The following is a 24645-nucleotide window of genomic DNA, read 5'->3' on the forward strand; positions in this document are numbered from 1 at the left end:
GGAAGGTGTCAGGGGTGTCAAAGCCGCTGCTGGTCACCGTGTCAACGACTGTCTTGTAGCTGTGGTGGATCACCTGGGAAAGCAGCACTGCAAGAGCTCTTCTCAGCCTGAAGAAGCTGCCTGGGGAGACACCCCGGTCTCCACTGGCTCCCAGAACTCCCCAGGGTGGTCCAGAGATGCTGAAGTCACCCTGGGATGTGCTCAGTCTGCGCCACAGACGCCGCTCAGCCACGTCCTGAAGCATCAGCACCATGGGGGAGGAGGATGACCAAGGCCCACACGTGGAACAGGAGCTGCATCCTCTGTGAGCCTGTGGGCTGTGGGGTTTCCTGGGGGCAGCACAGCTGCCCGTCTGGAGTCGTCAGGGTGACATCAGGGTGACACCAGGGTGACTCACGGGCTGATGCAGCTGCTTCCGGGCCCTGGAGAGCCGGGGTCTGGCCTGTGTGTCAGCCCTGCTCACCCAGCTGGCACCAGTGTTCCCAGGGTGGAGGGAAAGGGCAGCGCTGGCACGGTGCCCTGGAGAGCTGGGGAGCCACCCCCAGCCTTGCAGGGCCGAGCATCCCCAGAGCCCCACAGGATCTGCACCCTTCAGAGGAGGAACCAGCCTTTGTCACGTTAGACTTGACCTTGCTCTGGGCTTCTGTAATGCAGATGTTCAGAGATGGTTTTGAAATGCAGATGTTTGGAAGCTGCTCCTCTTGTGCTTATCCCTGGCAGGAGGCTGGGAAACCTTGCTGTTTTCTGAGGAGAAGGCTATTCCTGTGCCCAAGCCGTCTTCCTCCTTTGTTCTGGGTGTTGGGTTATTAAAACCCCCCTTTCCAGCAGAGGGAGAAGGCAGCAGGCAGGGACACGAGCTGAATCTTAAACTGTACCTCTGCCACAGAGAAGCTGCACTGGGGAATCTCAGTGCTGCTCCTGAGGATGGCAACACCTCCAAGCAGGACCTGCTCCCCTGGCACTGCAGGACATCCCATTCCCAGGGATCTCTCTGGCACGGAGCAGCAGGCAGAGCCCTGCACTCAGCACTGGTGTCCCTGATGCTGCCATCCTGGTTTCCAGCCCTGAGGAACCTCCCCTGCACAAACAGCTGCTTCTAAAGCTCACGTGTTACACTGTCTCCTGTGGCTGGATTTGAGGAACACTGGATGCTTCCAGGGAGGGATTAAAGCTGTTGAGCTCCTCACAGACTGTTCTCCACAGTGCTACCTGCTCTTGGAAGGACGGTCCCGCTCCCAGGCAGGATGGGACCGTGCTCCCTCTCCTCGCTCCTGCAGAGCAGTGCTGTGCCCCCCCCCATGCATGGGGGTGAGTGTGCAAGGCCCTTTTCCCAGCAGGTTGGGCAGACATCTGTTCCCTGCACATCAGCTTTGCTTAAAAACTCATCCCTGCTTGGCTTTAGGTGCTGCTCGGTGGCACTTGTGAGTGCTGGGCTCTTGCAGGCAGGGCACCTTGGCGGAGGGCAGGAGGAGGTGCCACCAGCTTGGAGGGGATTCCTCTCCTCCTTTTATTTATTTTATGGGCTGGGCTGCTGCCATGAGGCTGGGCTGTTTGTGTCTGGCAAGCTGCAGCGTTCTTAACAAGGAACATCCGTCCTTGTCTCTGAACTGCCTTGCAGAGGGACCATGGACGTGCCAAGAAATAATCCCCTGGTATCCATCCCCAGCTGGAGCAGGGTCACAGAGGCTGCTCGCTGCCCCAGCCACCAGGACCCACCCTGAGCTGGGCTCTTGGTTTTCCTGCCTCAGTTTCTCCAGATGGACAAGTTGAACCTGAAGTTGTTTGCTGCTGAGTTGTCACCCAGGGATGTAACGTCCCTGAGGAGCAGAGCACAATGTGAAGTGGTGGCTGCGCTGTGCTGGGCGTGGGGTGATGGTGCCTTTATTGCTTGGGCTGCATAACAATAATGAGGGGCCTCTGCACATTCACAGTCTAAAACCACCAGCTCTGTTCCTTCTCTTTTGCTGTCTAGTGAACTTAAAGTGTCAGTGAGTGAGAGCGACTTCTGCTGCCCTTGCAGCTGGAAAAGCAGCTGGGTACAGTCGGGTGGCCGAGCGCCACGGATTCCTGTCCAAATTCATCCAGCTTTGGTTTCTTTGGGGAGGTTTTGTAACTTCAGAGAGCTGGTGGAGCATGGAGCAGTGCCAGGAATTCTAGCACCACTTCTGTCTGCTTATGTGTGCTGCTTTCCTGACAGCTGGCACAGAGCCCCCTTCCCAAGCAGCCCCACTGCTTTCAGAGCGAAGGTGTCCTCTGCTGATGCTGAGTTACCAAGTGAGTCGGGGCTGACACCAGGGGCTGGCACTGAGACAGCGATGGGGAGAAACTGCATTTGGCAGCACTGGGAGTGTGACAGGCCTGGGAGCCCCTCACTGTGGGGTGGTCACAGCTCTGACCTGCTTCAGAGCATCTTGCTGCGCTGTGGATGGAGAAAGCTCAGAGCTGGGAACCCCTGTGTGTCCTCACAGAATCTCCAGGTTGGAAAAGCCCTTTAAGCCCATGGAGTCCAACCATCCCTGTCCTGTGCTGACCCAGATCCCTGAGCACCTCATCTCCCCTCTGTTAAACACCCCCAGGGCTGGGGACTCAGCCCCCTCCCTGGGCAGCCTGTGCCACAGCCCCACAACTCTGCCAGGGAAGAACTTTGCCCTCCCAGCTGAGCTGACCCTGCCCTGGCATCCACACAGGCATGTTGTGCTGGCAACTCTGAGGAGTCTTGCATAAAATGGGGGTGGTACCCTGGCACAGAGCCTGACAGAGGTGCAGAGGGATGCTCCAAGCCCGTGGTCTGGGGTGGCACACGCCAGCATAGCTCCTGCCTTTGGGTTTGCATACTTGATGGCAGCAGCAACCTTTGGATTCCAAAGCTGAAGTAATGAAAGCTGATTTTGTTGGATTCCATCCCAAACATTCCAGTTGGTTTTATGGCTTCTGAAATGAAGTCTGTAGTTCTTTTGAGCCGGGCCAAGTTTAACCTTATGTTCCCATTTATCTGTTTTGCTGGTCTTCTAAATAGCGGATCCGGGCCGGCAAATCCGTGTCTCATGGAAACCTAACTCATGGTTGCTGTGGGAAGGAGCTTGGGATCAGTCTGCCCAGCACAGGTCACGCCTGCAAGAAACAGCATGAATCTCAGTGCATCCACATCAGCATAACGGAGCCACCTCCAAGCGCTGTATAAATAGCAAGGGAAGCCATGGCTACCATCCACACCCCTTCCCATCGTTTCGGCTGAGGATGCTGCCACGTCTTCCCAGCAAACACACAACTGTGGAAGGCTGCAGATACACAGGAGACACAATCCCAGAGTCACCAGGGTGGAAAAGCCCTTTAAGCCCATGGAGTCCAACCGTCCCTGTCCTGTGCTGACCCAGCTCCCTGAGCACCTCATCTCCCCTCTGTTAAACACCCCCAGGGCTGGGGACTCAGCCCCCTCCCTGGGCAGCCTGTTCACGTGGCTCTTGAAAGCCTCCTGCCCACTTGCAGGCAGGAAACTGCTTCCCCTCAGAATTATGAAGCCCAGATAGTGTTTTCAGAGTTTGGCTTCAAAGCTGCATCTCTGCAGCCCGTTCCCATTCCCATGCCAAGCTGCTGAGCTGGGAGCCACCAGCCCTGTGTCCACCCAGACGCTTCCCGGTGAGAAGCTACCGGCAGCGGGCATGTCAGCTGCATCCTTACAGGGCAGAGCCCACGGCGTCTGCCTGGGCAGTGACACTGCTGTGGTGGAATGTGTGTGTCAGCTGGGATGTGCAGAGGCATCCCTGGCCTCCTGAGCTCAGGAGCATGCTGCAGCACGCTGCCTGCCAGGGAGCTTGTGACTCTGAGCTGTTTGCAGCGAGAGCTCTGAGACACTGGGGCAACAAATGGCTCTGTAGCCATCTGCCAGTGTCCTCCTGTGGTGGGTGGCTCTGTAGCCATCTTCCAAGCTCTCCCTGTAGCAGATGGTTCTGTAGCCATCTTCCAACATCTTCCAGTGATGTGTGGCTCTGTAGTCATCTCCCCATGGCAGATGGCTCTGTAGCCACCTTCCAACATCTCCCCATGGCAGATGGCTCTGTAGGCACCTTCCAACATCTCCCCATGGCAGATGGCTCTGAGGGACCTTCCAACATCTTCCCAAGGCAGATGGCTCTGTAGCCACCTTCCAACATCTCCCCATGGCAGATGGCTCTGTAGGCACCTTCCAACATCTCCCCATGGCAGATGGCTCTGAGGGACCTTCCAACATCTTCCCAAGGCAGATGGCTCTGTAGCCACCTTCCAACATCTCCCCATGGCAGATGGCTCTGTAGGCACCTTCCAACCCTTTTCTGACAGCTGCAGCTCTCAGAGTTTGGTGATCCATGCCAAGAGGTGAGGCTGTAGCATGCAGGTGCTCATTTCAGAACATGTTGCTCCTCCAGAGCCTTCCCTGGGCTCTGTGCTGGGCAAACAGGAGGGTTTTACACCTGGTGGAGCTGGAGCAGACTTGCCTGGGGTTCTTACAGCCTGTTGACGTGTTGCTGCTTGGCCAGACCTCAACTGTAACTCTCCATTTTGGGTACTCACTTGGTTGTGGCACCTAAATAAGTCTGTCCCAGCCCTGTTTCCTGTGCATGGTGACAATCTCTGGGCAGCCTTCTAGCAAGAAGCAATTTGTGCTTTTGGTGATGGGTTTGGCCTTCTCCCAGAGGTGCCTTTCCCTCCTTCCTCCCTTCCCATCCCACCCAGAGATCTCTGCACCCTTTTTGTCGCTCTGGTGGAATACATCTTTGCTAAGGGATTGTTCTGCACCATTTAATTCAGGCTGTTGGGCTTCAGTGGTTATGGGGAACCTACAGCCAGAAGAAACCTACGGTTCCATTGATGGATGACTTCTGCTGTCATACCTAAGTGACCAAAACACACCGGTGGCTGCACGGTTCCTCCTTCACACAGCTCACCTGAGCACAGGTGGTTGTGTTCTTCATGGGGGGTTGTGGTTTTCTGTAAGGAAATGCTCTTCCAGTGCTGATGGGAAGGAGATCTGAGGATGCCATGTGGCTGTGTCCTCCAGCAGAAGGACCTATTGCGTGCCTCTGCATCACTGCACGGTGGGCTGGCCCCCAGGCTCCAGTTCTACATCAATTCTTGTTTCTGTTTATTCTAAGTGAGTAAGTAACGTTCTTCACCCACAGCTGTGACCAGCTGTTGACTCATGACACATTAGGAAGGTACCAGACCTGTGCAACCAGCAGAAGTTCTTTCCTCTCTGCCAGGGAGGAGAGAAACGTTTTGGAAAGGGGAATTTTGTGTGGAATGTGGAACTTCCCATTCCCCTCCACAGCTGGGTGCCCCTTACAGCTCCTTTTGGTGCCAAGCAGCTCTCCCACCCCCTGATGTTCTGTCCCACCCCTCTAACAAGCCTGATGTCTCCTTCCTCTTGCAGAAGAGAACGCAGAGATCACCCTGGACGTGTCGTTAGCGTACCGTGACGACGCCTTTGCTGACTGGCAGGAAATAGCACATGCAGTAGAGATCAGGAAGCTGAAATGCACCTTTGGCTCACCCAAAGTAAGGTGTTCTGATGGTGCTGGAGGTGGGGAGGTGTGGGAGTGTGGTGGGAGGTGGCCGCTCCCTGTCCATCACGGTGCTTCCTAGAAGCTCTGAGCTTTCAAAGGGGTCAGCGTACTCCTGGTGTGAAATCTCTGATAAACCCAATGAGCTCCACATGGAGTTGGTTCAGTTTGGTGGTGTGGGAGAAGGGGATGAAGTCAGGAGGAGACTGTAAAGTGTAAGGAATGAAGGGGGTGTGAGGTGTTGTCTGGAACCCCAATGCTTTGAGGTCTGCATACCCCAAACCCTCCTAGAGAACTGGGATGGACCTCTCTATCTCGTGCTTCAGTGATGGACCAAGCCTTGTTCTTCAGGAGTGGTGAGGAAGCAGCCCCCAGGGACTCTGCAGCACTCAAAGAACCTGAGAATCAAACTCTGGAGAGGTGGGGCAGGAGTTTCCTAAAATACCTCACTAATGCCTGGAGCTACCAAGCTCAGGAGCAGAGAGTGCAGTAGCAGTGAGCACAGAGCCTCTGGTTTCAATAAAGCTGGTTCTCTTGGTGCTGCAGATGAATTCCTGCTCTTAACCTGGTGTCTTTTTCCCATGCCATGTTTTTCAGCTCTGTGTCTTGTTCCCCCCCTTCCCAACCCCTCTCAACAACCCACTCACATCACCAGTAACACCTGCACCCTTCCATACAGCCACCTGTACGCAGTGAATAGGTGTGAGGTGCAGTGGGGAGTGTTGCTGGTAGGACAGGGCTTGAGAAACTCCAATTCAAGGCACGTGTGAGGGGGTTGCATGTTTTGTTTTGGCTCCAGTTGGGTTTGTTGGGGGAGGAAGCTTTGGATCCTTAAGTAGGGATTGATCCCCTACTGCCCCATGGCTTGAGGTGTATATATTCCCTGTCTCTGGAGGTGTTCAAGGCCAGGTTGGATGGGGCCCTGGGCAGCCTTGTGTAGCTCCAGGCCTGGAGGTTGGTGTCCCTGCCTGTGGCAGGGGGTTGGAGCTCTGTGACCCTTGGGGTCCCTTCCAACCCAGCCCAGTCTATGATTCTATGAAGAGCCAGGGACCTGAACCTGTCTGAGGTCAAACACCATCGACTCAGTGACCCAGAGCAAGCAAAAACCTGAGCAGAAAGGTCCCCACAGCACTGATGCTCTCCAGACTTGTGCAGATTCTCCCCAGGCCTCGGGAGAAGGTTTGGGAGCAGCAAACAGGCATCTCCCAGCGTCAGCAGTGGTCCCAGCGTTAGGGCTTTGGCCGCCCCTCACCGTGGAGGGCGTGCTGGTCCGTCTGAGGCTGACCTGCCCTGTGGGTGCTCTGTGCCCTTCTGCCAGACCCTGGAGTCTGAAGGTCGTCACTACGACTGCGACTTCCTCCCCTTCATGGAGATCGGCAGCGTGGCCCACAAGTACTACCTCATCAACATCCGCCTGCCCGTCAACGAGAGGAAGGGCATCAACGTGGGCATCGGCGAGATCAAGGACATCCGCCTCGTGGTCAGTGCCTCTCTTGTCTCTTCTCACAGCTCTGACACGTCTCTCTCTTCCCACCACAGTCTGGCTGAGTCCTCTGTCTGGTGAAGCCTCTGCCTCTTGTGGGTAGGAGCTGGGGAGGAGCGGAGCAGCGGGGTTTGGGGGGACCGGCTCTGCTTGGGGTGGCTGTTGCCTGGGAGATGTTTGGGGTGGCTAAGAGCTGTCCCTCCTCCTGCCCTCCCTCCAGGCTTGGTGGCCATGGGGTGTTCCCAGCTGGAAAACCTCCTGCTGCTGTCCCCCTCAGCAGAAGCAGCGAGCCAGGTGGCTGGGGACAGCGGTGGGAGGGGGTGTGGATGGAGAAACACACTCATTTGGGTGATGCATTTCCCACCCATGGTGACTTCATGAGTATCTGGGCCTGCTTTGGCAGGGGCTTGGACCTGATGAGCTCTGGAGGTCCCTTCCAGCCCCTACCATCTGTGATCCTGTGAGCTCATCACTGGTCCCAGAGCTCTTCTGCCCGCTTTGCCCACGCCGTGTCGGGGTGCCCCTCTCACCAGCTCTCCACCTCACAGTGTGTTGCCACTTGTTTTTGGGCCTTCTGAAGCATCCTTGGGTGGTGACCCAGGTGCTGGGGCACCTGCCCCATGCTGGGCAGACGACGTCTTTCAAAGAGCAGTTGCACCTACACGTGCTTACACGTCCTGTCACTGTCAGGAGACACGCGGCGTGGTGGCATCGAGCCCTGTGCAGCTGCTGAGCTCCACCTTGGCTTTCCCTAGGGCATCCATCAGAACGGGGGCTTCACCAAAGTGTGGTTTGCCATGAAGACCTTCCTCACCCCCAGCATTTTAATCATCATGGTGTGGTACTGGAGACGGATCACGCTGATGACACGCGCTCCCGTCCTGCTGGAGAAGTGAGTAGGGGCTCGAGCGCCGGGCAGGGTGACCCCCAGCAAGAGGACCCTGACCAAGTGGTCGCTGCTCCCTGGCAGAGCTGGTGTTTGGGGAGACAGGAGTGGTCTCTTCTCTGTCCCCTCCCTCAAGCCAGGCACGCTGGGAGCAGGAGGCATCCATAGCTTTTCTGTCCCTTCCCATTAAACCCATAGACAGGGGGTAGCTGCAGGTGCCCACGGCAGCTCGGTGAGGCCTCATCCCAGAGGGTTCACTGCAGGAGGTGACACCCCACTGCCCACAGTGCCAGGCTTGCTTCTGTTGCTCTTCACACCCAGCCTTGGTGCCTGGGGCTCTCAGTCCTTCCCTTGCAGACTGGAGAGAGATGGTGTGTTTCTGCTTCTGCAGGGTCATCTTCGCTCTGGGAATCTCCATGACCTTCATCAACATCCCTGTGGAGTGGTTTTCCATCGGGTTTGACTGGACTTGGATGTTGCTCTTTGGAGACATCCGACAGGGCATTTTCTATGCCATGCTCCTGTCCTTCTGGATCATCTTCTGTGGAGAGCACATGATGGTGGGTACAGCTCAGAGGTGCCTGGCAACCCCATGGTACTTGCTGAGTGTTGGAAACAACACTGCAAGGTCTCTCACCATGGGAGAAGGCTTCAGGCTAACTCCCTTCTCCTCCTCCTCCTCCTCCTCTTGACCCCCTGATTAGGACCAGAGCGAGCGGAACCGCCTCTCGGGGTACTGGAAGCAGGTTGGACCCATCGCTGTCGGCTCCTTCTGCCTCTTCATCTTCGACATGTGTGAGAGGTGGGTGCAGCACTGCTCCCCAGCCCCTGCCCTGCCTGCTGCTGCCCAGCCCCTGCCCTGCCTGCTGCTGCCCAGCCCCTGCCCTGCCTGCTGCTCCCCAGCCCCTGCCTGCTGCTCCCCAGCCCCTGCCTGCTGCTCCCCAGTGTGAGCCTTCCCCGTGCAGTGAGCCAAGGCTCTGGCCACCTCCCCCAGCAGGGACTGGGGGTCTAACCCCCACAGCTGGACACAGGACCCTGGCTCAGGAAGGGAGGGGAGGCTCTGCCGAGCTTCTCTTGTCCCCCCAGCAGCATCTCTTGCCCCGTAGGGATGTACAGAAGACCTTTCCCACCTTGTCTCCCCCCAGCCACACAGGAAAGCGGCGTGGTGGCTCTTTGCAGGCTGCAGAGCAGACGTGGGGCTCACAGAGCTGGTGGCTCCTGTGGCAGCCCTGTGTTTTCTCTTTGCAGGGGAGTGCAGCTGAAGAACCCCTTCTACAGCATCTGGACCACTGAAGTCGGCACAGAGCTGGCTGTATCCTTCCACCTGGCTTGGTCTGGGTGTTCCCCTCCTGCCAGCTACATGGGGTGGGGGGAGACCCTTCTCCTTTGGGCAGGGTGGGGCTGTGAGGGGGGACATGGGGGCTGCTGGAGCCACTGGTGCTGTCTGGAAGCAGCTTCCCTGGCAGGATTAGTGCTGGGTCCCACCAGGGACTGGTGCTGTGGTTGGGGAAGTCAGTGGAGAAGTGAACTCCTCCTCAAGATGCCTGAGGTGTGGGGGAAGCAGAGGAGGTCCTGAGTGTCATTGTGGTAACCCTGGAGCTGGTGCTGCTCCAGCAGCACCCACTCTGCTCCCCCCTGCCCCAGCAGTCGATGGAATCTGCTCTGGGACCCTGGTTTGCACTGCCAGGAGTTCTTCTCTGGGATCCTGCTGGAAGGGCTCACTTTCACCCCCAGTAATTGGGCTTCCTGGGCTAAGATAAGCTAATGCAATCAGCCCCCCTCTGCAGCATCCAGCCCCCTTGCAGGGTTCTCTCTGGAGATGGTGCTGCTTGGCAGTGGCTCCCCAAACCTCCTAGGCAGGTTCTGAGCAGGCAGGTGTTGTGGTGCATTATCCCTGCTCGCTGCTGGGCGATGCTGGAACTGGAGCTCCCCTCTGAGCCAGGGCAGGGGGGTCACCCAGCTCTGCCTCACCCAGGGGCAGGATGCTGTCTGGTGTGACTGCTGCTGGCTCGGGGTTCAGCTCCAGTCTTTGGGGTGGTATTAAAGCAGCAGCTCACCTGGATGATGTGCTCTGTTGAGCTCCTAGTGTTTTCTCTTTAACATGTGCTGCCCAGATGGCCTTTATTATAGTGGCAGGGATCTGCTTGTGCCTGTACTTCCTCTTCCTGTGTTTCATGGTCTTCCAAGTGTTCAGAAACATCAGTGGGAAGCAGTCCAGCCTCCCAGCCATGAGCAAAGCTCGTCGCCTTCACTACGAGGTAACGTCCCTCCTGCCTGCCCAGGTTCTTGGGTCTTCAAGTGGGTTTTTTTGACCTTTGTTGTGGTTTCACCCCAGCCAGAGCCGGGCACTGCGCAGCCACGTGTTCTCTGGGGGGGGATTGAGGGAGGGGGAAAGGGAAGGAGATGAAATCCCAAGGAACCCAAACCTGGTGGGTTGGGATAAGGGGAGTTCCTGGGACAGCAGAGAGAGGTGGAATAATAACAACAGGACTTGGTAGCAAAATACAGGAGGCTGGTGACACACGATGGGGTTTCTCACCGACCCGCACAGCTCCGGCCACACAGCTCAGAGCCGGCCCGACACCAAGACCCCCCCCACACCCCTGTGTCCTGGAGCTGTGCCCTCCCCCACAGCCCCCCTCATGCTGAGCATCACCTCACTGGCATGGGATACCCCCTCTGGCCAGGTCAGGTCACCTGTCCTGGCTGTGCCCCCCCCTTTTCATTAACAGGGAAACATCAACAACTTTCCAGTCCTTGATTGCTGGGCAACAGCTGGAAACATCCCAGTGTCACCAGCACTGCTCATCCCAACTCCCAACCACGGCATCCATCCACTATTAGGAAAGAAATTAACTCCATCCTGGCATAAACTAGACCAGCCTTAAAGTTCATGCCAAGACTTGTCCATATAGATCAAAGCTGGAGGAGCTGGCCTGTATCAGTGTTCCTCTTGCTCCAAGCCCACAAACACCATTCTGTCCCACTGTTGAGAAGTCTCTTCATTCTCTCTAGCACCAGAGAAGGGTTTTAAACCCTCAGACAGGTGTGAGCTCACTCTGCTATGAGTAGCTGCCATCTCCCAGGTTCCTGAACCGTGTTGGAGGGTAGAAGGAAGTTGGCCAAAGTACCATTTGAATTACTACAGCGTGTAAGCCCCCCAGCTGCCTGCACCTCTGCTGCTCCTTCAGTACCACGAGCAGCTGTGATTCATGGGCAGTGGTCCTAACACCACCCTGGTTTTTCCATGGCATGAATTCAGATTTTGGGGCTCCTCTTTTCCTGACCATGTTGCAGGAGGGAAACAGCCCCATGGGGATCAAAATAGGACACATTGGGCTCACCACCCCTGTTTTCAGCCTGGGGATTCCTACTCCCTTTCCATCCTAGCTGCCTGTGTCTGCTACAGAGCTCTGCAAGCGCTCAGGCTGAGGGTGCTGGTTGCTCCTGGGGGTGGGAATGTTTATCAGCCGTGCTGCTCTGTTCCCTGATGGTCACTCCTGATGGTCCCTCCTGGTTATCACCCATCAGGCATGCGGGCAGTTGGGCTCCAGAGAAGCCAAACAAGGCATTGAGCAATTCTCTTCCATCTTTCCCTTCAGTGAGAGGCACAGGAGGTCAGCTCAGATTGCAGAGCTGTGGCCATGCTCTGTGTGCAGACATCTGGCAAGCAGGAGTCTGGCCTGGAAGAGTTAAATGAATAGTGGTGCCTGGTCCCAGTGGGACGCAGGCGTTACGCTGACATTCCCAGCAGGGTTCCAGAGGCAGGTTAAAAACCCCAACACAGGCACAGAACCAAACCCCAGGGGGGCTGGAAATAAAACCTCAAGGGTGGCAGGCAGGAGGGTGCCCAGCCGAGTCATCCTGAGCCATGGAGACTGGAATGCTGCTGGGATAACTGGACTCGCTCCGGTACCGGTACCCGTGTGTAGACACACCGACTCCTCTCCCTCAGTGGTGCGAGCTCCCCACGGGGGTTTGGTGAAGGAAAAGCTGTGTGCTAAGGGGCTGGCTGGGGGATGAGCCTCATGGCTTATGCTGACCTGCCTCCTCTCCCACCTTAACTCCCAGTAAATCCGGCGCAGAGGGGGGTGTAGTGGGAAGCAGGAGCTGCCCAGACGTGCACGTCCCGCTCGGCGCAGCCGGCAGGAACGCAGACGTGCGGGGAGCGGAGCGCAGGCGACCCAGGCACCCAGGAGTGGGTGGAGGTTGTTTTGCTTTGGGGTTTTGTGGGTTGGACCCTCCTTTTTTTTTTCTTTTTCCTTTTTCTTTATTTTTTTTTCATCCTCCTATCTGCTGAAACCACAAGTGGGCTTTGTGGAGCCTGTTCATGTGACCGGTGACATTTCTCTCCGAACAGGGGCTGATTTTTAGGTTCAAGTTCCTGATGCTCATCACCCTGGCTTGTGCAGCGATGACTGTCATCTTCTTCATCGTGAGCCAGGTGAGTGACCAAACCCTGCTCTGGCCACCAGCTCCCCAGCTGCTCACGCTGTCACCTCCCTGGCTGCACAGACAGGGCAGGCCTGTGCTGAGCAGATGCAAGACGTTGCTTGTTGAGAAGTTATTTTCATTGCTTTGAAGCCCAGCTGCAAGACTGCTCAGGCTGAAGCCTTCAGAGGCCTGTGGCTCACAGGGTGGGTTGGGGCTGTGCTGTTTGAAAGAGCAGCCAAGATGCTTTAGTCATTTCTGAGGACTCAGCAAGAGGAGAAGTGTTGGGTTTGTGCTGAAAGAACCTGGTGCCTTTGGATCCTGCTGAGAAACCACAGAATTCCATCTTCCCCAGGGTGACTTGGGCATCTCAGCCCAAGATTCTGTGATCTCCCCTGTGAGGAAAGGCTGAGGGAGCTGGGGCTGTTCAGCCTGCAGAGAAGAAGCCTGAGAGGGGATCTGATCAGTGTTTATCAATAGCTGAAGGGTGGGACACAGGGGGACATGGGCAGCCTCTGCTCAGTGTCTGTGGGGACAGGACAAGGGGCAATGGGCTCAAGTTGGAGCACAGGGAGTTCCCCCCCAATGTGGGGAAGAACTTCTTCCCAGTGAGGGTGAGGGAGCCCTGGGACAGGCTGCCCAGGGGGTGTGGAGTCTCCTTCTCTGGAGAGATTCCAGCCCTGCCCTGTCCTAGGGACCCTGCTTGGGCAGGGGGTTGGACCCCATGGGGTCTGGAGGCCCCTTCCCAACCCCCACAGTTCTGAATCTGTGTGACTTGGCAACCCAGCTGTTCCCAGAAGTGTTGGTGCCTGTTGGTTTGGAGCTACAACACAGTCTGTCTGTACAAATGAGCTTACACCTCGTTTGGTGGTTGACTCCTGGTGACTTTTAAAGACTGCACTGGCCTCAAAGGCGTCATTCCTGGTTGTTCCTAAGCATAGGCAGCTCGTAGGTTCAGCAGAGCCATGGGTGCAGCCTCCCAAGTCCAGCACTACAGGTGCAGGAGCTGTGTCTCCCTCACTGCTCCTCTTATGCTTCGGGGTACGTGCTGGGTCCTGGTGCAGATGAGGCAGCTCAAAGAGTCACAGATCACAGGGGTTGGAAGGGGCCTCCAGAGCCCATGGGGTCCAACCCCCTGCCCAAGCAGGGTCCCTAGGACAGGTCACACAGGTCAGTGTCCAGACAGGGCTGGAATATAAACAATGGGTTTGCTCTTAAACCCCCTTAGACCGAGGCAGCAGTGTGGGAATTGGTGCTTGGCAGTTCTGGTTGTCGTTGGGTGCCAGAACCATCCCCGCTCGTGGGTGCAACGCCAGCAGTCTCCTCCAGCTGCTCTTCTCACGTCGGTTTGGCTTTCATCACTCCCCTCATGCCTCTCTCTTTAATGGAAAGCCAGCCTTTCAGAGTGAACAGTCTGCCTGTCCTCAGGTGTCACTGACACTGGCAGCTGGAGTAGCAGCAGCGTCGGTGTTTCTGTCAGTCCCAGTGAATCTCTGTGTGTCTGAGGCGGGTGCTGCCAGCCTGGGCCCCGCTCCTCAGGCAGAGGCAGCATCAGGCATTCAGCACATGAGCTCCCTGCATTATTCATGCTGGCTTTCCTCCTCTAAAAGCTCTATTTATAGAAGTCTGATGTTTTCAGATGTGGGAAGTTGTCTCCTAGGTGCTGCCCTTTGTGTGGCAGCCCCTGCTGAACACATCCCCCACTGCAGGGACGAATGGCAGAGTGTGAGGGATCCTGTCACAGTCTGAGAGTGAAAAATCCAAGTTTGACAAATCCTGATGCAATCATTTAGCAGGGACCACTCTTTTCCCTGCAGATGGAGGCTAAAGAGGAGAATCCCAGCCTGGCTTCTGCGCCACTGGAGCTGCTGTACCCTGTTTACTCATCCTCCTTTACTGATTTCACTCTCAGTTAGAGCTTTCACTAAGTGTCAGGTGTTGCACTCGGGGCTGAAGAATCCCAGACACACCTCCAGGCTGGGAGAAGAGCTCCTGGAGAGCAGCCCTGAGGAGAAGGACCTGGGGGTCATGGGGGATGAGAAACTTCCCCTGAGCAGCAGTGGCTCCTGCAGCTGGGAAGGGCGATGGGATCCTGGGCTCCATCAGCAGAGGGGTGGCAGCAGGGACAGGGAGGGGATTGTCCCTCTCTGCTCTGCCCTCCCCAGCTGGAGTCCTGTGGCCAGAGCTGGGGCCCCAGCACAAGGAAGATGTGGGACTGGTGGAGAGGGGTCAGAGGAGCCACGGAGATGCTCAGGGGGCTGGAGCAGCTCCCCTAGGGAGAGAGGCTGAGGGAGCTGGGCTGGGTCAGCCTGGAGAAGAGAAGGCTGTGGGGGGACCTCACTGCAGCCTCCCAGTCCCTGAAGGGACCCCAGGAACAGGAGGGGAATCAGCTTGTTCAAGGGCAGAGACTGGCAGGACAAGGGGGCTGGAGTGAAGCTGGAGGAGGGAAGGGGGAGAGGAGAGACTGGGGGGAAGTTCTTTGCAGAGAGAGTGGTGAGGGGCTGGAAGGGGCTGCCCAGAGAGGGGGTGGGTGCCCCATCCCTGGGGGTGTTCAAGGCCAGGTTGGCTGGGGCCCTGGGCAACCTTGTGTAGCTCCAGGCCTGGAGGTTGGTGTCCCTGCCTGTGGCAGGGGGTTGGAGCTCTGGGACCCTTGGGGTCCCTCCCAACCCAGAACCGTCTGTGAGTCCATGATTTCGGGGCTCGCTCTGTACTGTTGCAGAATCCCCTCTCACCCCCAGCCCCTGTGTGTCTGCTTTCTCCTGGGCAGGTGACTGAAGGCCACTGGAAGTGGGGGGACCTGACGATACAAGCCAACAGCGCCTTCTTCACCGGCATCTACGGGATGTGGAACCTCTACGTCTTCGCCCTCATGTTCCTCTACGCCCCGTCGCACAAGAATTACGGTGAAGACCAGTCCAATGGTAAGTGCCTCTCAGTGGTCTGACCCACAGGGGGATACCTTTTGGGCTTTTATTTGTCTTCATCTTTGTTTGGCCCCACTCAGCACATGGAGATGTCTGGCAGGCGGTGGTGTGGTTTCCCTGGCAGGTGTTGGAAGGAACGGCTGGGTTAGATGGGTTGGAGGATTTGGCTGAGGCTGCCTAAAACCTTCTGGGTGTTTTCATGTACTTTGTATCCTTGCCCAGCTCCCAGTTGTAATTGCCCAGCTCAGATGGAGGGATGAGGAAAGGAGAAAGGAGGCACCTGGGCAAGGGGGGAATGGCAGCGTGTCCTGGTTTCACCCCAGCCAGAGCTGGGTTCTTTAGGGGGGGGGGGATTGAGGGAGGGGAAAAGGGAAGGAGAAGAAATCCCAAGGAACCCAAACCTGTTGGGTTGGGACAAGGGGAGTTACTGGGACAGCAGAGAGAGGTGGAATAATAACAACAGGACTTGGCAGCAAAATACAGGAGGCTGGTGACACACGATGGGGTTTCTCACCGACCCGCACAGCTCCGGCCACACAGCTCAGAGCCGGCCCGACACCAGACCCTCCCCACACCCCTGTGTCCTGGAGCTGTGCCCTCCCCCACAGCCCCCCTCATGCTGAGCATCACCTCACTGGCATGGAACAGCCCCTCTGGCCAGGTCAGGTCACCTGTCCTGGCTGCAGCCACCCTTCTTGTTAACAGGGAAGTAGGAACAACTTTCCAGTCCTTGATTGCTGGGCAACAGCTGGAAACATCCCAGTGTCACCAGCACTGCTCATCCCAACTCCCAACCATCCACCCGCTGCTGGGAAGGAGTTAACTCCATCCTGGCTGAAACCAGGCTGCTGTGCTGCTGGGTGCTTTGTCAGGGGGCTGCAGCAGCACAGAGTCCTCACTTGCATCCAAGGTGCTGTAAATAGAAGCGTGAGGAGTGTCCTGGTTCTGGCCAAGCCAGAGTCACCCTCCCCAAGCAGCCGTCACAGAGTCAACCTGGAGTCATCACCTCCCTCCTGCAAGCCCCTCTGATGGAGAAGGGATGTCAGGTGGGGTGGAAACAGCCTGAGGGAACTCAGCTCCCCTGTGCTGACTGCTTGGGGAGGTTGACTCTGTCCTGGCCAGAGCCAAGTAGAAACACGGTGGTGTCTGTAGCTCCTGGAAGCCCGGGGGGGATGAGACGTCTCCTTTGCTTTGTAGAGGTCATTTTCTCGTGAGCCCAGGCTGATGGAACATCATCCTTCCTCAGGTGACCTGGGCATGAACAGCGGGGAAGAGCTGCAGCTCACCACCACCATCACCCACGCCGACGGCCCCACGGAGGTCTACAAGCTGGCTGGCAAGGAGGCTCAGGAGTGAAGCTGGGGTGGCCTCAGCCGGCACCCAGCACGGGGTGGGGAGCAGGGGACAGCACAGCACCCACGGGGACGAGCCCGCCCTCCCCTGACTTGCTTCTCAAGCTCCTGGCGCCTGGTGTACTGTCACGGAGCAGCCAGACCCAGCAGAACATTTGTAAACTCTTTAATATGGTGTAGTTACTCCTGGGGTGGGGTGGGGGGGAAGGATAATGTACATTGTGCACGTAGGAACCTGCTAGAGAAGCTTTAAGGTTGCAAAGTCACCTGTTGGGAGGGCAGGAAGGGGCAGAGCTGACGACGGGCTGTTCTCCTGCACCTCACGTGAAGGGGGTGCAGGGAGCTCAGTACTCCCAGTGTTCTCCTTGTGTTAAACAGGGTGCTGGGTGGGGTGGAACTAAAACCCATTTGGAAGACCTTTCATTCCACCCTCTCAGATGGTACTGAGCCCTGTCTGGGGTCTTCAGGAGACCTTGAAGGAGCCACGGATGGGGAAGGGACAAGGCTGGTGGGCACACAGCAGGTTTGGGCAGGAGCAGCACCCCGTTTGCTCAGCAGGTTTCACAGCTGCTTGGGGTGTGACAACTGGATTCCTGAGCTGAGCTGTGGGAGGAAGGAGTTCCTGGAGGATACCAGTCCTGCAGCCAGCTCCTGACTGTTCTCAGCCCCTTTGGCTTCCTTTGCTCTTGTTGTCCCCATCCCTCCTGTTTTCCTGCTACAGCTCCTTCATTTTTATGCTGCTTGCAGAGAAGGGAAAGGCTGTGGGAGGGACGGTGCATCCTCAGGTCCTGTGGTGAGGGGTGCTGGGCAGTCCTGTTCCTCCCTGTGCTGCTGGGATGCAGCATGCTCAGCAGAGCTGGATCCTCCCAGGGATGATGGGACTTGGTTTGTCAGGCACCGATGAGGATATTGGCTTCCACGAGGTCGCTCCCCCTCCTGCAGGGCCTGGGCAGCTCTGGGGGTGAGGCTGTAGGCAGCACAAAGGGAGTGGGAGCTGATTGGAGGCTTAAACTGGGCTGTGCTGGGGACCAGTTGAGAGGTGTGTGGGAAGGAGCGTGGCCAGAAGGGCCTTCCAGGGCCTGGAGGATCCAGGGGTAAATGTCTGTGGTAACTGGTAGTAGCAGGGAACTCACTCTCCTGGTTTTGGCCCTAGAAGATGAGAACCTGGGGCTGTGTGTTGGTGGAGGGTCAGAGGTGAGGGAGAGGGGGAACCTTCCAGAGCTGCCCAGGGGGAGTTGCCACTGGTACTGGGAGAAACACGGTCTGGAAAAGGCGACACGTTGTCCTGGGATTCTTAAACCTCCTGAAATTGCACATCAGCTGCTTGAGCTTTCAGGCTGCACATCATGGAATCACAGAACTGTTAAGGGTGGAAGAGATCTCTGAGGTCATCGAGTCCAACTGCCTGTCCAACACCAGCAGCCATCTAACCCCTGTCCTGGAGTGGCTACATGGGATTTGAACCCCTCCAGGGGTGGAGGTGACCCCACCACCTCTCCAGGAGCCTGGCCCAACGCCTGACCGCTCTTCTGATGAAGAAATGTTTCCTCATCTCCACCTAAACCTGCCCTGAGGCAGCTTGAGGCATTTCCCCTCCTACTGCTGGTGACCTGGGAGAGGAGACCACCCTCCCCTCAGTACCCCTCCTTCCTGGGAGCTGCAGGGAGCCATCAGGTCTCCCCTCAGCTTCCTCCAGGCTAAAGGAAAGTCTCCTTGGGAAACAGTGAGAGGTGAGATCACCTATGAAACCCCAGGCCATCTCCAGCAGTGTCAGCATTAGGACACACAATCACAGGCTGTGTGCAGCTTCGGGGCTCTGGCAGGAGCTGAGGCTGTGGCACGTGGGCACTGGTTGTCACCAGGAGGTGCTGGCTCATCACAGCTCCCAGCCAGCACCACAGCTTGTGCTTAGGGGGTGCCCACCCATGGCTGTATGTGCACGGGGCCACAGCTCAGTGCAGCTGGAAGCATCCCTGTCACCACGCCGAGCCTGTCTGTAACCAACTGCAGGGCCAGCTTCCCTCACCTCCTGCTCATCCGTCCCCCACGTCTCCTGAGACAAGGCAGTACTTCAGCTGGGGTGAGGTGCTCAAGGAATTCCTCCTGGTTTTCCCAATCCACCAAGGAACGGGGCCAGAAGATGGGTGTTGACCCCTCATCTCCTCACCAGCCTGCGCCCCACAGGGATTTCTCACAGGGGGACCTGCTGCCTGTGCCCAGGGCATCACCCAGGGGGTGCTGGGCTGCTGTGACCTTGGTAAGAACTCTGAAGCAGCATTTAAATACTGTTTGTAAGGGCTTGGATTGCTGAAAGGATGGTGTCTGTAACCTGCAGAGGTTTAGCCTGGGGAAGCCCTGGGTTGTACGCCGTGGAACGGGTCTCCCTGTCTGCAGAAGGGCTGCTCAGCTGTAGCAAAAGGAAGTGATTCTGCTGTGGGGTTCATCCCTGCCAGGACTCCCCCAGCTCCCACTGAGCTCCCCGTGGTCCTGGCAGTGCCTCAGCCTGGTCAGAGCTGAGGGATGCTGACTGCATCCCTGCTCAGTGAGAGCTGGGGGATGCCGACTGCATCCCTGCTCAGTGAGAGCTGGGGGATGCCGACCGCATCCCTGCTCAGTGAGAGCTGAGGGATGCCGACCGCATCCCTGCTCACTCAGAGCTGAGGGATGCCGACCGCATCCCTGCTCAGTGAGAGCTGGGGGATGCCGACTGCATCCCTGCTCACTCAGAGCTGGGGGATGCCGACTGCATCCCTGCTCACTCAGAGCTGAGGGATGCTGACTGCATCCCTGCTCAGTGAGAGCTGGGGGATGCCCACTGCATCCCTGCTCACTCAGAGCTGGGGGATGCTGACTGCATCCCTGCTCAGTCACAGCTGGGGGATGCTGAATGTGTTGCTGCTCATGTGCTTCCACATCTGAGTGTGTGAAGTCGCCATGGCACGGAGAGGTGCTTGACTGGTGTAGGGAGGGAGCTGTGGGCCACTCTGGATACTGGAACTGGACCATTAATTATCCTTTTCATAGGTTTTGGGGGGGGTTATCGTGCTGTGGGCTGGCAGTGCCCTGGCACTGAAGGGATAAAGCAGGGGACACACCTTGCTGTGTGTGGAACGAGGGCCAGGGTTGCACCTTCAGCACAGGCAGCTAAACATAACGAGTAAGTAATTAACATGAGGGAAGCCAGCGCTGGTGGGGCCACACAGCGCTCCTGAGGGAACTGGACTAACACACAGCACCCTGCCTGTCCCCTTCCTGGCCAAGGCTTCGACTTTGCAACTTTAACATCCTCTGCACCGCGGGTTCTTATGTGATACTTATGTTGTTGTGACAGACACGTCCCTGGGTCCTCCTGCAGCTCACTTACAGCACCAGGTTTTGTAGAGGCTCCTTCCCAGCGGGGGAATCACACCTTCCAAACCAAATTCCCTCTCAAACTAACGCTCCATTTCCAGGGCCCGTGTCTCTGTGTGTTTGTTTGTGTGTGGGGGGGGGTGGGTTTTTTATTCCTTAATTCCTCAGCCCTACTCACAGGTCTCAGAAATAGTCCCTGGGCCTTATTAAACCTTTTTGTTGTTTAGGCTGAGTTCAGTTTTTACAGAATGCTTTAAGCAACCTGGAGAAAAAAAGAAAACCACGTGTAGTTTTGTTAATTTAAATAAAACATACACTCTGGGGGGTTGTGGCCAGCCTGCTTCACTGACCAAGGGCGCTCAGCTCTCCTGCCATGACCACCTTGGCTTCTGTGGGGGCTTTTCCCCTCTCCAGGTGGTTGCCAGTCACACGCCGTGTTGCTGGGGTGAGTGGTTGACTGGGACAATTTTCTCCCAGATCTCCCTCCCCAGGTGCTTTGCAGTGCAGAAACAAGGTGCTTCCCAACAAGGTGCTTCCAAACAAGGTGCTTCCACGCTGGTGGCTCTCTGCTCTTTGTTTTAGGACTGATGGAGAGCAGAGCCATCACTGCCTTGTCTCTGGAGCATCAGTTACAGCTCCACAGGCCTGTGGGTCCAGGGCTCGCCCCGGGCTGCTGAAGCCTTGTCCCAGGGCCAGGCACAGCCCTTGGGTTTCCCTTCAGGCTCTGTCCCTTGGACCTGCCAGCTCTGGAGCTTTGCCATGAGCTTTGAGTGTTGGTTGTCAGCCCACAGCGATGTCAGGAGTCGGGCATCCTCTCAACCTGCTGCCGAGAGGGAAGGTGCTGCCTGGAGCCTGCACACACCCCCCCACAGCCCACCAAACACTGTCCTTCTGTCTGTAATCCAGGGGGAAAAGAAAAGGTTCCAAGGAGAAGTGGAACATGTGGTGATGGCACATGAATTTCAATAGCAAGAGCTGGAAGTTCCCCTTGCAAGAGAGGCTGCCTCTTGGCTTTGTGTTCTGCTAGCTGAGGGGGACACACGGGGCTGCTGGGCTTGAGGCTTCTCCATCACAGCGAGGGGCTGGGGCTGTGCAGAGACAAACCCAGAGGTGGTACAGCACTGCCAGGCTCTACTGAGTCCCAAAAGAGCAAATTAATGCATTTTCATCCCCTGTGGAATCGGTTCCTCCCCTCTGGGGGCCTGTGGCAGGCCCACAGAGTCCTCAGTTGAGAATGCAGAGCTTGGCCTTGAAGATACCACAGTGTACCCATGAGAAAGGGGGAGTGTGGAACACCCAGAGAAGTAAAACCCTCATAAGGAATTTGCTGCCTGCAGATAAAGGAGCCTGGGGAGAGATCAAAGCCTCGTTAGTGGAGTTCAACACGTCACCCAGCTGCATGTGAGCACATACCCAGCAGGCCAATAGCACAGGGACACAGGTGTGGTTGGAGCATATAAAGGTGAGGACACAGAAACCCATCGTTCCTTCTCTGTGCTGGTGTCCTGGGCCCCTTTATGTGTCATTTGTCCATCCCAGCAGTGACATCTCATGATTTAGACAGGACAGGGGGGGTGAAGCTGTGGGGATGAGAGCTGAGAGGAGCAAGAACTGCTGTTCATCCAGATCGTGGAGAAAGGCACCTGGAAAAGGTGAGCTGCTGGGAAGATGGGAGGGAATAACACCACGGAGGAGAGTGTGGTGCTCTCCATGTGGCAGCTGATGTTGAAGGAGCGAGGAGTTCAACTGGCTCTTGGGAAAAGTCTTACTGTGGGGTGGGAAACAAGGCTTGGAAGTGAACGTGGTAACAGTGTTTAATGTGTCCAACTGGAAGGAGCTGGGAGAGAAGCTGTTGGGGAGATAAAGCAGCAGCAGAAGTTCTGACGATGTGGTGGTTGCTCTTAGAGACTCGTAAAGCTGTTAAAGAGCAAAGGGAGCAACTGGAGGGTTCGGAAGGCACAGGGCACCCTGCACAAAGCGGGGCTGCTGGGGCGGAGGGGATCGTGTCTGAGCCCACAGGACAACCCCAAGGGCTGGGAGGGTCTGAGCCTGTCCTATGGCCCAAGCAACACGGACCAAAAGAGTCAGGGTTCCCTGGTGACTCCGGTGATGAAGGTCCCACCCTGCACCCTCATGAAGGAGCTGGAGTACCAGAGAGGACATAGGTGCTGCCAAGGGACCAAAGGAAGTCCCCAAGGAAGACAGCAAATAAGCTTTGCCTATGGGCCCCCTAACCCTGTGCCTGGGCAAACCACCACTTTATCCCTGCCCACGGAGCCCTCTGCTCTCCCGCTGCCCAGCGCAGAACCAGGAGTGCGGACACAGACCAAGCCCTTTCTGTATCCCCCTTTGCTGGCAGACTCAGACAGTGACTCGGAGGGGAGTGATCTGATGGCTGGGATGGGTGACCCTGTGACAAAGCCTCCTGCCCTGCAGCCCAGGGTCAGCCCATCACAGGGAGCGCTGGGTTGTAGAAGGTTTCCTCACTCTGGGGACTTGCCTCCTGCTGCCATCACCGTTAAACCATGAGACCCAATACAACTTTGGAAGGAAGGCAAAGCTAAGCCTGTGGAGGTGGGTGACTGGGACCTCACAGAGCATACTGCGGTATCTCATGGGACAGAGGAGATCCTCTTGCTCCATGGCCTTCTCCCTAGTATTTGGTGATGCAGCAGCAGGACAGACACAGGAACATCAGCCTCATGCTTGGAAAGCGGTACAGGACTTGCAGAGAGCCGTGGCTCAGTACGGTCCCAACTCTCCAGCCGTTACACAGTTGATCCGTTCCATGCCAACAGAGGCCATGACTCCCTGTGATACAGCCCATCTGGCCCAAATTCTCTCCCAGCCAGTGCAAGCTGCCCTGTGCTGAAACATCCCGCAGCGCAGAGCTGACGCGCCGGCGCTGCAAACCCCATGACTCCCCTTGTTACGGCAGCGATGCTGATGCTTCGATGGGTGGGGGACAACGGAATAACCCTCAGCATCAGGCTTGATGCCCCCTCTTGGCATCAGAACAAGGGAAGGCAGTGGGGCTTGAAGCCTTGATCTGTAGAGAATTGGTGAAGCCCACAGCAAAACACACGGCGATGGAGCGGGGGCCCCGGGAAGCGTTCCTTCCCCGCAGGGAAAAGCCGCGGCCGGCACTGGAGCCACAGGGACATGACAGGCGGCTCCCTGAGGACCTGCTGAAGCAGCTGTCTCGGGACAAAGCCAACACCGACTGCCAGAAAGCGCTGCCTGAGACCCCTCTTCGGAGACCACGGCTGCGGCCTGCGCTGCGGCGAGTTCCGTGGGGCACAAAATGGCGGCAGTCGCGAGGGCGAGGGCTGCGGCCTGGGCACAGGCACAGGCATGCTGCGGGTGCGGCCAGGCCGGGCATGTCAAGGCAGCCTGCCCAGGCAGCCTGCCCAGGCAGCGTGGAGCTGAGCGAGGAGCTGCCGGGAGCGTGGTGGCAGGGACGTGCCATCAGTGCGGGGAGAGCGGCCATTTTGTGAGGCAGGGCCGATCCCGGCTGCACCTCAGCGGGCGGCCGCTGGCGCGGGGCGCCTGTAGGCACAGATCACCTACAGCCTGGGCAAGCCGGTTCTGGGGGCAGCACAACTGCAGGCCCACAAGAACCCTTTGCGACACAAGCAGAGCGGCCCTGATGTACCCCACACGGCAGCTGTAATGAGGTGTATCCACAGGGTGCTCCTGGATCCACAGGGACACACTGGTGGGGCACTAAGTGCCTTGTTGGTGGGGAGATCAAGCAGCACCCCACAAGGGCTGATTGTACACGTGGGAGCCACTGATGCTGATTATACAGGGCTAATTGTGCCATGGGATCCACAGTAACCCCACCTGTCGCTCTGAAGGTACCCGAATTGCTCAGCTTTCACCCTTTATGAGCTGTGTTCCCAGCACTGAGCAGGTCATTCGTGGTGAGGGGAGATTGGGATCAACCAGAAGACCCCTCAGGTTCTGGTCTCAAACTGTATCGGATCAGAGACCACAGCCGGTTTGTACGCTCCCCATGGACACTGCCGTCCCGACGCGGATGAAGTCATCAGGACTGCTGGAGACAGGCGCGGATGGGACTGTTGTTTCACAGCATGAGTGGCTCCTGTCACGGCCCCTGGTCTCAAATCCCACAGGGGTGGTGGGTCTGGGGGGGATTGTACCAAAAAGAAATCTGGGAAGTGGGGATTGTTACACGACTTAGGGAAGATCAGCGAGGTGATGGCACTGAAGGAGCTCGCAGCCAGGACCGCCTTCCCCAGCTGTGATTCCAACGCAGTGGGAAACTGCTGTAATGGATTTGATTGTTTCTTTATGATTCCCTTAGAGCAGGACATGGACAAGTTCACCTTTACGGTGCCCTCAGTGAATGATGCTGTCCTGATCGTGGCCAGGATGGAGTTAATTCCTTCCTAGCCACTGTTTGGAGTTGGGATGAGCAGTGCTGGTGACACTGGGGTGTTTCCAGCTGTTGCCCAGCAATCAAGGACTGGAAAGTTGTTCCTATTTCCCTGCTAACGAAAAGGGGGGCCACAGCCAGGACAGGTGACCTGACCTGGCCAGAGGGGCTGTTCCATGCCAGTGAGGTGATGCTCAGCATGAGGGGGGCTGTGGGGGAGGGCACAGCTCCAGGACACAGGGGTGTGGGGAGGGTCTGGTGTCGGGCCGGCTCTGAGCT

The 24645-nt window shown here is 57.1% G+C and overlaps 1 protein-coding gene across 2 annotated transcripts in view; it reads left to right on the forward strand.

The window, feature by feature from the left end:
* Positions 1–16667, forward strand: part of WLS (Wnt ligand secretion mediator) — a gene marked incomplete at its 5' end in the record, with an annotated part of 32401 nt that extends 15734 nt beyond the window's left edge. For both annotated transcript variants that reach the window (XM_084266573.1, XM_084266574.1), the window contains 10 exons: positions 5408–5532; positions 6856–7017; positions 7776–7912; positions 8298–8466; positions 8611–8708; positions 9155–9218; positions 10021–10164; positions 12267–12350; positions 15105–15258; positions 16508–16667. In XM_084266573.1, coding sequence (XP_084122699.1) covers positions 5408–5532; positions 6856–7017; positions 7776–7912; positions 8298–8466; positions 8611–8708; positions 9155–9218; positions 10021–10164; positions 12267–12350; positions 15105–15258; positions 16508–16617 — 1247 coding nt within the window. In that variant the 3' untranslated portion in view covers positions 16618–16667. The remainder of the gene's footprint in view (positions 1–5407; positions 5533–6855; positions 7018–7775; positions 7913–8297; positions 8467–8610; positions 8709–9154; positions 9219–10020; positions 10165–12266; positions 12351–15104; positions 15259–16507) is intronic.
* Positions 16668–24645: the final 7978 nt, after the last annotated feature.

This window comes from Gallinula chloropus (assembly GCF_964237585.1).
Source record: "Gallinula chloropus genome assembly, chromosome: 6".
Classification (NCBI taxonomy): Eukaryota; Metazoa; Chordata; class Aves; order Gruiformes; family Rallidae; genus Gallinula; species Gallinula chloropus.